The sequence below is a fragment of the Rhinoderma darwinii genome, chromosome 1, assembly GCF_050947455.1.
Source record: "Rhinoderma darwinii isolate aRhiDar2 chromosome 1, aRhiDar2.hap1, whole genome shotgun sequence".
Lineage (NCBI taxonomy): Eukaryota > Metazoa > Chordata > Amphibia > Anura > Rhinodermatidae > Rhinoderma > Rhinoderma darwinii.
In genome coordinates, this window is record NC_134687.1 from 88,122,360 (window position 1) to 88,135,047 (window position 12,688).

General features: G+C 45.6%; 1 protein-coding gene across 1 annotated transcript in view; it reads right to left on the reverse strand.

Annotated features, from left to right (window-relative positions):
• LOC142751644 (cytochrome P450 4V2-like) overlaps window positions 1–12,688 on the reverse strand; it is an 82,684-nt gene that overhangs the window by 35,539 nt on the left and 34,457 nt on the right. Inside the window, exons 3-5 of the mRNA XM_075860159.1 lie at window positions 10,573–10,658; window positions 4,992–5,182; window positions 3,498–3,567 (exon numbers count right to left, since the gene is read on the reverse strand). Of these exons, the coding sequence (XP_075716274.1) occupies window positions 3,498–3,567; window positions 4,992–5,182; window positions 10,573–10,658 (347 nt within the window). The remainder of the gene's footprint in view (window positions 1–3,497; window positions 3,568–4,991; window positions 5,183–10,572; window positions 10,659–12,688) is intronic.

The following is a 12,688-nucleotide window of genomic DNA, read 5'->3' on the forward strand; positions in this document are numbered from 1 at the left end:
CGTATTCACCTCCTTAGGGGGAGAAATAGAATTAACAGAAAAACATGACGTACAACATTCATTACCCCATTTGGTTAGCTCCCCAGTATTCCAGTCAAACGTAGGATTATGCAACTGCAACCAGGGAAGACCTAGAACCAAATCGTACGATAATCCCTGCATCAATAGTACAGAGCATTGCTCCAAATGCATGGAGCCAACAAGGAGTTCAAAAACAGGGGTATGCTGTGTAAAATAACCATTAGCAAGAGGAGTGGAGTCGATACCCACTACCGGAACAGGTTTAGGCAAATCAATCAGAGGCATAGCGAGAGACATAGCAAATTCCACAGACATGATATTAGTAGAGGACCCTGAATCCACGAAGGCACTGCCGGTAGCAGACCTACCACCAAAAGAGACCTGAAAGGGAAGCAATATCTTAGTACGTTTCATATTTACGGGAAATACCTGTGCGCCCAAGTGACCTCCCCGATGATCACTTGGACGCGGGAGCTCTCTGACAGCATTCTTACGCTTGGGACAGTTGTTTACTTGATGCTTGACATCCCCACAGTAGAAGCAGAGACCATTCTTCCTGCGGAATTCTCTACGTTGTTGAGGGGACACGGAGGCCCCGAGTTGCATAGGTATTTCTGAGTCTTTAGGGGAGAAACGAAGCAACGGGACTTCGGGAGGCATCATGGGGGAGTCGGAGGAAAAAACACATAAACGTTCACGTTGTCGTTCCCTGAGACGTCGGTCAAGTCGTACCACTAAAGCCATAACCTGGTCTAAGGAGTCAGAAGAGGGATAACTAACTAGCAGGTCTTTCAGGGCATTCGACAGACCCAACCTAAACTGGCACCTTAAGGCAGGGTCATTCCACCGAGAAGCTACGCACCACTTCCTAAAGTCAGAGCAATACTCCTCAACAGGTCTCTTACCCTGACGTAAGGTCACCAGCTGACTCTCGGCAAAGGCAGTTCTGTCAGTCTCGTCATAAATAAGTCCGAGGGCAGAAAAGAAACAATCAACGGAGGAAAGTTCAGGGGCGCCAGGAGCCAAGGAGAAGGCCCACTCTTGGGGCCCTTCCTGGAGCCGGGACATAATTATACCCACCCGCTGGCTCTCAGAACCTGAGGAGTGAGGCTTTAAGCGAAAGTAAAGCCTACAACTCTCCCGAAAGGAGAGAAAAGCCCTCCGGTCACCTGAGAACCGGTCGGGCAACTTGAGGTGGGGTTCAAGGGGTGCGGTGAGGGGAACTACCAAGGTAGCATCAGGCTGGTTGACCCTCTGAGTCAGGGCCTGGACCTGTAGGGAGAGACCCTGCATTTGCTGAGCCAGGGTTTCACGGGGTTCCATAATGGTGTCAGGGACCAGGGTAGACTAGGTATAGGGCTTGTGAATTTGTAATGGTGGGGGGGGTAGGGAAACGGACAAGTGAGCCCTAATCTACCCGCCACTCTGTCCCTGCCTACTTGCAACGACCCGCCCTAGGCGACGGGGTACAACTGGGCGGCGGTCCCTGCGCTCAGTAAGTGCATGACAAACACGACAAACAAACAAGGGAATACAAGCAAGGGAAATGGGCAGTTGCTCGCGGAAACACCGTGAGCAACAGAGTAGTGAACGAGCCGAGTAAAGCCAGGAGAGTGCGAGGTACAAAGCGAAAAGCAGAAGAGTAGTCGGTAAGCCGGGGTCTGTATGGAGCAGGATCAAAAGTAGCAGGAGCTGTAGCTGGGCCAGGAAACCTCAAGGAAAGAATTCACAAGCACAGATGGACAGGAAGAGCAGGCTTAAATAGACCGAGGGCGGGAGCTAGCTGAGTCTGGCCAGGTTGCGATAGGCTCTCCCACTCCTAAGCCTGCCAGCCTGAGTGGAGGAAGCTGGTGTCTGTCTCAGGGATGTACACTCAGGTGTTGACTGATTAATTCTGGGAATTAACCCCGAAGCAGTGCCTGGCAGATCCTTTACACATGTCCTATTTCAGGCCGTAATTATGGCACGGGCAGGCCCATAGAAGTCTATGGGGCTCCCGTAATTACGGGTGGCTACGTGTGTGCACCCGTAATTACGGGAGCGTTGCTACGCATGGTACTCACTGTCCAGCGGTAGTCACTGTCCAGGGTGCTGAAAGAGTTAAACGATCTGTGCTGGATAGAGCATAGGGGCTGCACTGATCGGCAGTAACTCTTTCAGCACCCTGGACAGTGACAACCGCTGGACAGTGAGTACCATGCGTGGCGCTCACAATATACATTTCTAATGTTTCCTTCAAAAACCTGCAACAAAAAAAGTTCATACTTACCCAGAACTCCCTGCTTCTCCCTCCAGTCCGGCTGCCTGGGATGACATTTCATACCATGTGACCGCTGCAGCCAATCATAGGTTGCAGCGGTCACATGAACTGCCACATCATCCAGGGAGGTCGGACTGGATGTCAAAAGAGGGACGCGTCACCAAGACAATGGTCGGGGTACATATGAACTTATTTTTCTTTCTATCGCTGCATTCCGCTGCGGAAACTCTGCCCGAAAGGGCTGCCCCTTCTCTCTATCCAGAGAGAAGAGACTGCCGATCAGAGCTGGATAGAGAGAAGGGGCTGCCGATTAGTGCAATGCAATATCTTTCTCAACGTGTTAGAAGCAGAGAAAACGGGTCTGGGAATACGGGTGACTACGTACCCGTATTTACGGGCACGGGTCCGTAAATACGGGTTAAATACGGGTGACAAAGGACCCGTATTTACGGGAGGGAAAAAATACGGTCGTGTGCATGGGGCCTAACAGCGCTCTGCGAAATTGTTTTATCGGGGCCCTCATTTGGAAAGTACATCTAGTAAAAGGTAGGGCATATAATCTTCTAACCAGGCCCTTTTTTACCGAACTATCTCCAACGATCCTAGCCACCGTTAATATCCCCGACTGTCCCAAGGAGTTAAAAAAATGCCAAGCATAGTCGGAGGGGCACAGTGCAAAGCCAAGCCATCCTGCTCCTTCATTATAAAAATATTTGGGGGTCTCAAAAACTGCCTCCCTACCATATAAAACTTCAGATATGTCAACATGAAAAACGATAGTGACCCTTCAGGGGACTTTTCTACAATTAAAACACTGATTTACTATCCTTAGGATACATAAACCTGCAAGGGTTTGCTTTCCTAAATAACCCACGCAGACCAAATAACACTATAAAAAAGAAACAGACTGATCAATTAAATGTCTGCAAGAACTAAGAAGAAATTGCATTACAGGACACTACATTCTGTAAAAGTATTGAGTAACACCCTACATCCTGTTACATTATGTAATTTGTGTGATTTCTCCTGCTGGACACTCTCCAAAGTGCTAGTGAGTCACAAAGTGACAATAAGATCCCTGGTTAGTTATACTGTTTTCCAGATCACTCGCTTTTACATCTTTGCAGTCCATCAACTTCAGCTACTTTGTGACTGCTTTACTACTGATAAATGTTACCATTTAAATATTAACTTTAATGACATTAAAAATACCTACTCATAAATAGCTTTGATATAATCGGAATCACTGTTGTTCTGTGCTTGAATTTTCCTCCCCATGGCTGTCTCTATAGAGTAAAAAATGAAAATATTACAGTTACAAAACTATCAGTATTTAATATACAAAAGATGCCAAAAATGTAGTATGGTGTGTAAACAGAGTACCCAGCAAAAAAAAAGTACTATCCACTATATGCACACAAGAATTATATACCAAATAAGATTATGCAAAAATATATATATAATCTTTATAGCTACACAATATTATGGACCAACACAGCACCGAAAAATCTGAATTAAAAAAATACTTTAGTACCTGCAGGGGTTTCCCATGGTACGGGTTCTATCAGGAAAAACCCTGGCCTTATAAACTATAACTGGTCCCACACATATCGCTGGTCACACAAAAGCAAACAAGAGTCATGAAGCTGGTGTGACCATCGATAAACACTTCTGGGTTGGACTCCGCTAAGCATGCCCTGCTTATTTTTTGTACTTTTTATTGTTTATGAAATGTGTCAATTTTGGGGGCTTATAAATGTTTTGTTTGTCTTTGCAGTGTGGAATATCTTAGGTCTCATTGTATATCTGTTCATATATATGTATATTTATCCTTGCATGTGTCTTTTGATAGTCCTTTTTTGCACTACTCAATTTGTCTCTAATTCTTTTGAGGATGCCATAATAAAGGGTCTTTGTTTCTCATGAAATGTCAGTGTTTGTCACAAATGGTTTATTACACTTATTGATCCTTATCTTACTCGTTTTGAGACAAATGCGAAGATAAGAAGATCTTAAGCTTTTCATAAAGAAATACAGTTTTCTGTCCTTTATAGAAAATTACTATCATTTGGCGCCATCTAGTCAGAGCAGGGACACATGCTGAAAGGTTGACTATTGTAGAATTTAGGGATCAGTCAAAAGCACTGTCAAGGCTTAAGCTGGTCAGGAATGTAGCACATATGAGGCAGGAATGCCAGGCAAGTCCTAGCCTAAAGGTTGAGGTGCGATAATAGCCTAGACTCCCCCTAGACATGTCATTGGTTTTATAATTTAGGTAAAGACGTTATTTAATAAATGAGGATTTCATAACTATGCAGAAGTTTGGCCATGTTCACACTGCTGTCGGAGCATCCGTGAGCAGTTCCTTCACATTTCACGGCAAGAATAGCGCAGCATGCAGCACTATTCCTGCGTTAAAATGATGGACATCCAAACAGAACCTCCAATGGACCCTATTATAAGTCAATGGGGTCCGTCATATGACGCTTCCAAAATCATCCAAAAAATAAAGTATTTGAAGTACCACAAATCCAAAGTCATGACGCAGATGTGGACATAGCCTAATTAAAACCAAACCAAGTGAGAACTTTGGGAATACAGAATTTTGTATCAGGAAGAAGGGAAATGTGGTAAGTGTGTTTACCTCTATACTATCAAAGATGTTGCAACAGGAGAACCACTTTAACATGTTATCAAGGCTGTCACTTACCACATATTATATCCAAAGCACAAAGAGTGACGTCCATAAAGCAGTTAAAAGATCCTTTGCCAATACGACTGTTGAGCTTCTCCACCAAGATTTTTGATTGCTCGTTCATGACTTCCAGGAATTCCGAAAGAATAGCAAAGTGGAACGATGGGGTTATCATCTTTCTTCTGACACGCCACTTATCTCCAGTGCTGAAAGTTTACAATAGACAAAAATAACTTAAATATAAAATTTAAATACTAGGAAAACATGCCTAAAAACATGTTATAAATCTCTAAGGAGTTACATTTACCAAACATGATGTTCAAGGAGGAAGGAATCTATCTACTAACTACATGGGACATCATATTATTTGGTTGTTTGACGTGACACAATGTCCGGTAAGAGGATTACCTGCTCGCCTTTTACCGGGTGTACTTTCCAAACCAGGGGCCACAATAAAAAAAAATCACTGGAGTATTCAATTAAATCAGTGGATTATTTGCTGTGTATGTGCTCAATTAATTACAAATGTCGAAATCTAGGAAAAAAAACAACTTTGCATCCAGGTTTGCCTACCTTAGTTAAAATAAAAGACACAGACAGACATTTTTGTTTTTATAGAACAAAATCATAAACAATTCCAATAGAGAAATATAATTATACATCTAAATAATTACATCTATAATTACCGTATATGTCTATATCAGAGTCAAGCCAACTCAGTGTGCATTTCTTCTCACCTTCGAAACTGCTATCAATAATGCCCATAAGATATAGTACCAGACATAATACCAACCATTACTATATTACTATAGCACACACACACACACCGTGTCATGGTACAAAATCTCATAACCAGCCCGGTGTGTGTGTGTGTAATGTCCGAGGCTGCGGGCCGTCGGCTCGAACCTCCCCCTGACAGCCGCAGCCACGAGTCGGCAGGCGCTGGCCCCAGCCTCCTCCTCAGGAGACGCCAGCGCTCGCGTCCACTCGCCTCAGCCGAATCCCGTAGGGGCAGCGCGCACCGGACATTCTGATGAACCTTGACCCGTGAGTACCCTGAACTATAAGAGGGGTCCAGCCCCCAGCTTCTATGCCTGAGCGTTGTTGTGTTCCCTAGTTTGTCTATGTGATGGCCTCCTAGTGTGTTTCCTGTACCTGTTCCAGTTCATGTTCCTGTTCCTGTTCCTTTCATTTCCATACCATCCTGGTCGAGCACTGTGCTGTGCCAAAGTCATGTCGTGCTGTTTCCACGTCTGACCTGCTTCACCTCGTCTGACGTCTACCTGCTGCCTAGTCCAAGCCGAGCCTGCCTTGCTACTGTCTGACCTGCCACAGGTACCCCATACGACCTATAGACATTGCCCTGCGCCCTGTTGGTCAGCTGCCTTACCGCCAAGGCGGTATGGCCCAGTGGGTCCACAGACCCTTCGTGACAGTGTGGTTCAGCAGAAACCACCCAGCTTCTAAGGAAATCACAGATGCTTATTTTTATATGGACATTTGCCAAAAGACCAATATTCTAATGGACTCTTTATAAATTTATAGATGGTTGGCAACCTGGGAAACATCTAGTATTATAGATACAGTGCCCCAGAAGCTAGATCTCCGCCACTCTTAAACCAATGTGGGAGTAGTGTGTGTATTTATACAGAAATCCACAGCAAATCCAGGACTTAGTACACATGCTGTGGATTTGAAACTCTGCATCAAATACATAGCAGAAAAATCTGCTATGTGTGAATGAGGTTTTGTAATGTATAATCATGAAGTAAATTTTTTGCAGATTTTCAAAGTGGAGTCCATCTCAACATACCCTTAGACCAAATAACAGAAAAGCATTTATTTTATAGATCTATAGAAATCTAAACTGTTCCTAAGATGTTCCTCAATTATCAAATGAGCAAGCAGCAAGTCCAAGAACCAATAGGGTTGCACCTTTATATTTGAAATTGTGCAAGGTGGCAGCTATTGAACTCTTAGGCCTCATGCACCCGACCGTAGCCATGTGCACGGCCGTGATTTTCGGGTCGGCCAGCAGTGGAGTGTCACCCGCGAGCCGCCCACAAATCGCGGGCTGTGCACATGGCCGCGGCCATTATTTTCAATCAGCCCAGACCGCAGAACACGGCCGTAATAGGGCTTGCCCGTTCCTTCTGCGGTCCGGGCTCCGGGGCCATGCACGGACCGTGGAAACCACGGTCGTGTGCATGGTCCCATAGGAATGAATGGGGCCGCAATTCTCCTGTAGATTGTCGGGGGAATTGCGGCCGCAAAAAAATGTTCGTGTGCATGGGGCATAAGTTAAATATGACCTGTTGCCTCTCCTGACATTTCTAATTTAGTAAATTCTTGTATTCCCCAAAAAAAACAAAACGATTTTGGAACATATTTTCTTAGAACTCTGTGTTGTGCCGTTCCTCTGTTATTTCTCCAAGAAATGTATGAATAAATTAACAACTGGGTGTTTCCATTCGCCTTGTCAAAGGGGTGTATCCCTTCACAGTCTCACTCTGTCAGCACTGATTGGACATTGTCAGTCTGTGTATGGACATACCCCTAACTGCTAACACTCAGTTGTCAATTTTATTCATAAATTTCTAAGAGGAATAGTAGAGGAACAGTATAATTCAGAGTCCTGAGAAAAGATGCTCAAGAAAGTTATTTTAGGGGGAATACAATTGTTTACTAAAACAGAATGTTCCTATATCAGTAGAAGAGACAGGTCCTCTTTAACAGAATAAGAGATTATGTGTAGAGATGAGCGAACCGGGACAACCGAACCCGGTTTCGGTCCGAACATCGGGAAAAGTTCGGTTCGCAGCGAATCCGAACTTCACCGGGTTCGGCCGAACACGTTTTGACCGAACCCGGCGGAGATAGTCACTGTCCAGGGTGCTGAAATAGTTAAACGATCGCCAGTAACTGTTTCAGCACCCTGGACAGTGACTTCCGATCACAATATACATCAACGTGTAAAAAATATAGAAGTTCCTACTTACCGATAACTCCCTGCTTCTTCCTCCAGTCTGACCTCCCGGGATGATGATTCAGTCCAAGTGACCGCTGCAGCCAATCACAGGCCAATCACAGGCTGCAGCCAATTACAGGCCAATCCCAGGCTGCAGCGGTCACATGGACTGCCGCATCATCCAGGGAGGTCGGGCTGGATGTCAAGAGAGGGACGCGTCACCAAGGCAACGGCCTGGAGACCGGACTGGAGGAAGCAGGAAGTTCTCGGTAAGTATGAACGTCTTTTTTTTTTACAGGTTACTCTATATTCTGATCGGAATTCACTGCCCAGGGTGCTGAAACAGTTACTGCCGATCAGTTAACTCTTTCAGCACCCTGGACAGTGACTATTATTGACGTCGCCTAACAACGCTGCCGTAATGACGGGTGCACACATGTAGTCGCCCGTCATTACGGCAGCTCCATAGACTTCTATGGGCTGCCCGTGCCGTTATTACGGCATGAAATAGGACATGTTCTATCTTTTTCAACGGCACGGGCACCTTCCCGTAAGAAAACGGGAAGGTACCCGTGGCCAATAGAAGTCTATGAGCCCGTTATTACGGGTCGTAAATACGACCCGTAATAACGGGAGTTTTTACAGTCGTGTGCATATATGCAAATGAGCTTTGAAATGGACAACTGGGTGTTTTTTTTTTGTTATGTCCAACTGGGCGTGTATTGTGTTTTTAACTGGGCGTGTTTATGTGTATGACGCTGACCAATCAGTGACCAGTCAGCGTCATACACTCCTCAACATCTGCACGCTCCTCTCCTGAAATATTCTGTGCTGCTGTGAACTCTGCTCTTACCATTACGTAGCTCTCAGTCTGTTACCTCTCCTCCACTCCTGTCCTCAATAACACCCGCACAAGATCCGCACGCTCATCTCCTGAAATACTCTGTGCTGCCTTAAACTCTGTGGGCAGGTCAGGATCCTGTTTCTTTTAAATGCTGACAAGCAGTAGAAGACTGAATTCAATGAAATGCTCAGCCCTTAGTCAGTCTTCTACTGCTTGCTGTATGTTCATTACCCTGCACATAAACCAATCACATTCTCCGAATATTCACAGCGCAACCAATCTGAAAGTTTACAGTGCTTGGGAATAAGTGACTGGGGCAGAAGAGGATGGAGGCGTAGCCTTATATAGTGGATCGAGCGGGTTCCCCAGCAGCATTTAAAAGAAACAGAATCCTGACCTGTCCACAGAGTTTAAGGCAGCACAGAGTATTTCAGGAGATGAGCGTGCGGATCTTGTGCGGGGTGGTGACTTGCCAATCATGTGAAGGTGTTATTGAGGACAGGAGTGGAGGAGAGGTAACAGACTGAGAGCTACGTAATGGTAAGAGCAGAGTTCACAGCAGCACAGAATATTTCAGGAGAGGAGCGTACAGATGTTGAGGAGTGTATGACGCTGACTGGTCACTGATTGGTCAGCGTCATACACATAAACACGCCCAGTTAAAAACACAATGTGTGTCTCTACGGTAACCGATTACAAACAAACCCTGTGATTGGCTGCAGAGGCCGCTGCAGCCTGTGATTGGCTGCAGAGGCCGCGGCAGCCTGTGATTGGCTACAGAGGCCGCGGCAGCCTCTGATTGGCTGCAGAGGCGGTCACGTGACGTGCGTGACCGCCACTACAGCCTGTGATTGGCTGCAGAGGCAACATGGATAAAACGCCATCGCTGGAGGCCGGACAGGAGGAATGTAAGTATGAACGTATTTTTTATTTTTTTTTATTACATTAAAATTGTATTTTCCGCGCGCCGAGCATGGTACTGTCAAGGTTGCTGAAAGAGTTAGTGCAGCCCATTAACTCTTTCAGCACCCTGGACAGTACCATGCTCGGCGCACGGAAATTACAGGATCGGTCAGAACTAGTTCGGTCCGAATCAAACTTTTTCGTGAAATTCGCTGAACCAGCCGAACCGAACTTTTCATAAGTTCGCTCATCTCTAATTATGTGTAACGTCTATGACCGCGGACCGTCGTTCTGACTTACCAACTGACGGCCACGGCCATGGACAAGTGAGTTCTCATTGTTATCTCCCTCCTGAGAGACGCCGACACTCACTTCCTGGTTCAGAGACTGTCTCCCGCAGGGTGTGTGTGCCCGCGCGTGCACAGCCCTAAAGGGCCAGTGCGCGAACAGTTGCAGTATATCTGCAATTAGCCCAGAATGCTGCTGGACTATAAAAGGGGTTCTGACCTCTTTTATCCTTGCCTGAGCGTTGTTGTGTTTCCTTAAGTTTGTCATTGCAAATGGTCTCCTAGTGTTTTCCAGTTCCCAGTGTTACCCATTCCTGCTGCCTGTACCCTGTATCCCGTGCTACCGTGCCTCTGTGCCGTCAGGAGTCGTGTTGTGTCTTCCGCTGCATCTATTGTGACACACGTTGCAGGGTGTGTGCTGCTGTCGGAGCCTCATTTTAGCCTGTATCCACCGCTACTGTCTACATTGCCTCAGGTACCCTTTCTGCATTATAGACATTGCATTGTACCTATTTGGCCAGCTGCTATCCCGCTACGCGGTACAGACCAGTGGGTCCACACCCCGCTGCTGTGACAGTATGTTTACAAATTTACCTTGTTAGAAGGCCTAATCCAAGCCAAGGCTGAAGGAACGTATAAGCAAATGATTTGTCCATGTGTTTTGAAGTGCTCAGCATCGGCTAGAAAACAGAAAATAAACATGTATAAACAGAAGTATGATGAGGTATATTGTTAATTTGACGGCAATTGAAGGGTTATTCCGGTTACAACAAGTTACCCCCTATCCTTAGGGTAAGGGGTAACTTGCTGATCGGTGGGTGTCCGACAGCTCGGACCCCCACCGTTTACAAGAACGGAGAGCCGGAAGTTGCCCGAACCCTAAGTTTGAACCGAGCAGCAGGTCGCTCATGCGCACTGCCACTCCATTCATTCTCTATGCAGCGACAGAAAAAGCAGAATACTGCACTGGGCTATCTCTGGCGCTCCCATAGAGAATTAATGGAGCGGCAGTGCGCATGAGCGACCTGCCCCTCGGTTTAAACTTGGGGTTCTGGCAACTTTGGGGGTCCCCGTTCTCGTAAATGGTGGAGGTCCAAACTGTCGGACACCCACCAATCAGCAAGTTAGCAAGTTACCCCTCACCCTACAGTTATGGGGGTAACTTGTTGTAACTAGAATACCCCTTTAACTGCTGAGGCACAAGACTGAAAGTGTTGTCATGGGGAAAGACAAAAGATCCTAACAACAGATGTCCTATGCAGTCAACCATTAGCACATAGTTTCAAAAAAGCTATTTAAAACAATAACATTTTAAAACAAACTTTTACCAGCTTGTCTTTCATTTCCCAAAGGCTAGATTAACTTTTTATGCAACTTGCTGAGGAAATGTTTGTAAAAGTTTGCTACAGTTGATGTGTTTAGTACACAGAGGATTTCCTAGATAAGATTTAAACATAGCATACCCTTAGGATAGGGCCACCACAGGTGGCGACCGCTGGGTGAATGTGGTGCGGGCAAAAACTGTGCCTGTGGTTTTACTACAAATTGGCATGGTTTTCAAATTGATTGTTAATGGCCACGCGATTTTGAAGCTAAATAGCAATTTTACCCACATTAACAATCAAACTGCTGTTTAGCTACAAAATCGTGCAGCCATTAACAGACAATTTAAAACTGCACTGATTTGTGGTAAGCGCTTCTCTGTGTGGACCTTCCCATAGCAGTGTCAGTTGGACATGATCAGGAGTCAGGACAGATTTTCAGCCAGAGGCGTAGATAGCAGGGGGCAGGGGGCGCTGGCTCCGGCCCCACTGATATGGCAATGGCATGTCTCAGTTTCAACTGTATTGGCGTCCTCAGGACATAGATACAGTTGAAATCAATGCTGGAGCAGGGAGCCATCAGTGTGCATTCACTCAGAATGAAGATCTGATACCTAGCAGAGTGTGCATTCATACTGAATGAAGATCTGATACCTAGCAGAGTGTGCATTCACACAGAATGAAGATCTGATACCTAGCAGAGTGTGCATTCACACTGAATGAAGATCTGATACCTAGCAGAGTGTACATTCACACTGAATGAAGATCTGATACCTAGCTGAGTGTACATTCACACTGAATGAAGATCTGATACCTAGCCGAGTGTACATTCACACTGAATGAAGATCTGTACCTAGCAGAGTGTGCATTCACACTGAATGAAGATCTGATACCTAGCAGAGTGTGCATTCACACAGAATGAAGATCTGTACCTAGCAGAGTGTACATTCACACTGAATGAAGATCTGATACCTAGCAAAGTGTGCATTCACACAGAATGAAGATCTGATACCTAGCAGAGTGTGCATTCACACAGAATGAAGATCTGATACCTAGCAGAGTGTGCATTCATACTGAATGAAGATCTGATACCTAGCAGAGTGTGCATTCACACAGAATGAAGATCTGATACCTAGCAGAGTGTACATTCACACTGAATGAAGATCTGATACCTAGCTGAGTGTACATTCACACTGAATGAAGATCTGATACCTAGCCGAGTGTACATTCACACTGAATGAAGATCTGTACCTAGCAGAGTGTGCATTCACACTGAATGAAGATCTGATACCTAGCAGAGTGTGCATTCACACAGAATGAAGATCTGTACCTAGCAGAGTGTACATTCACACTGAATGAAGATCTGATACCTAGCAAAGTGTGCATTC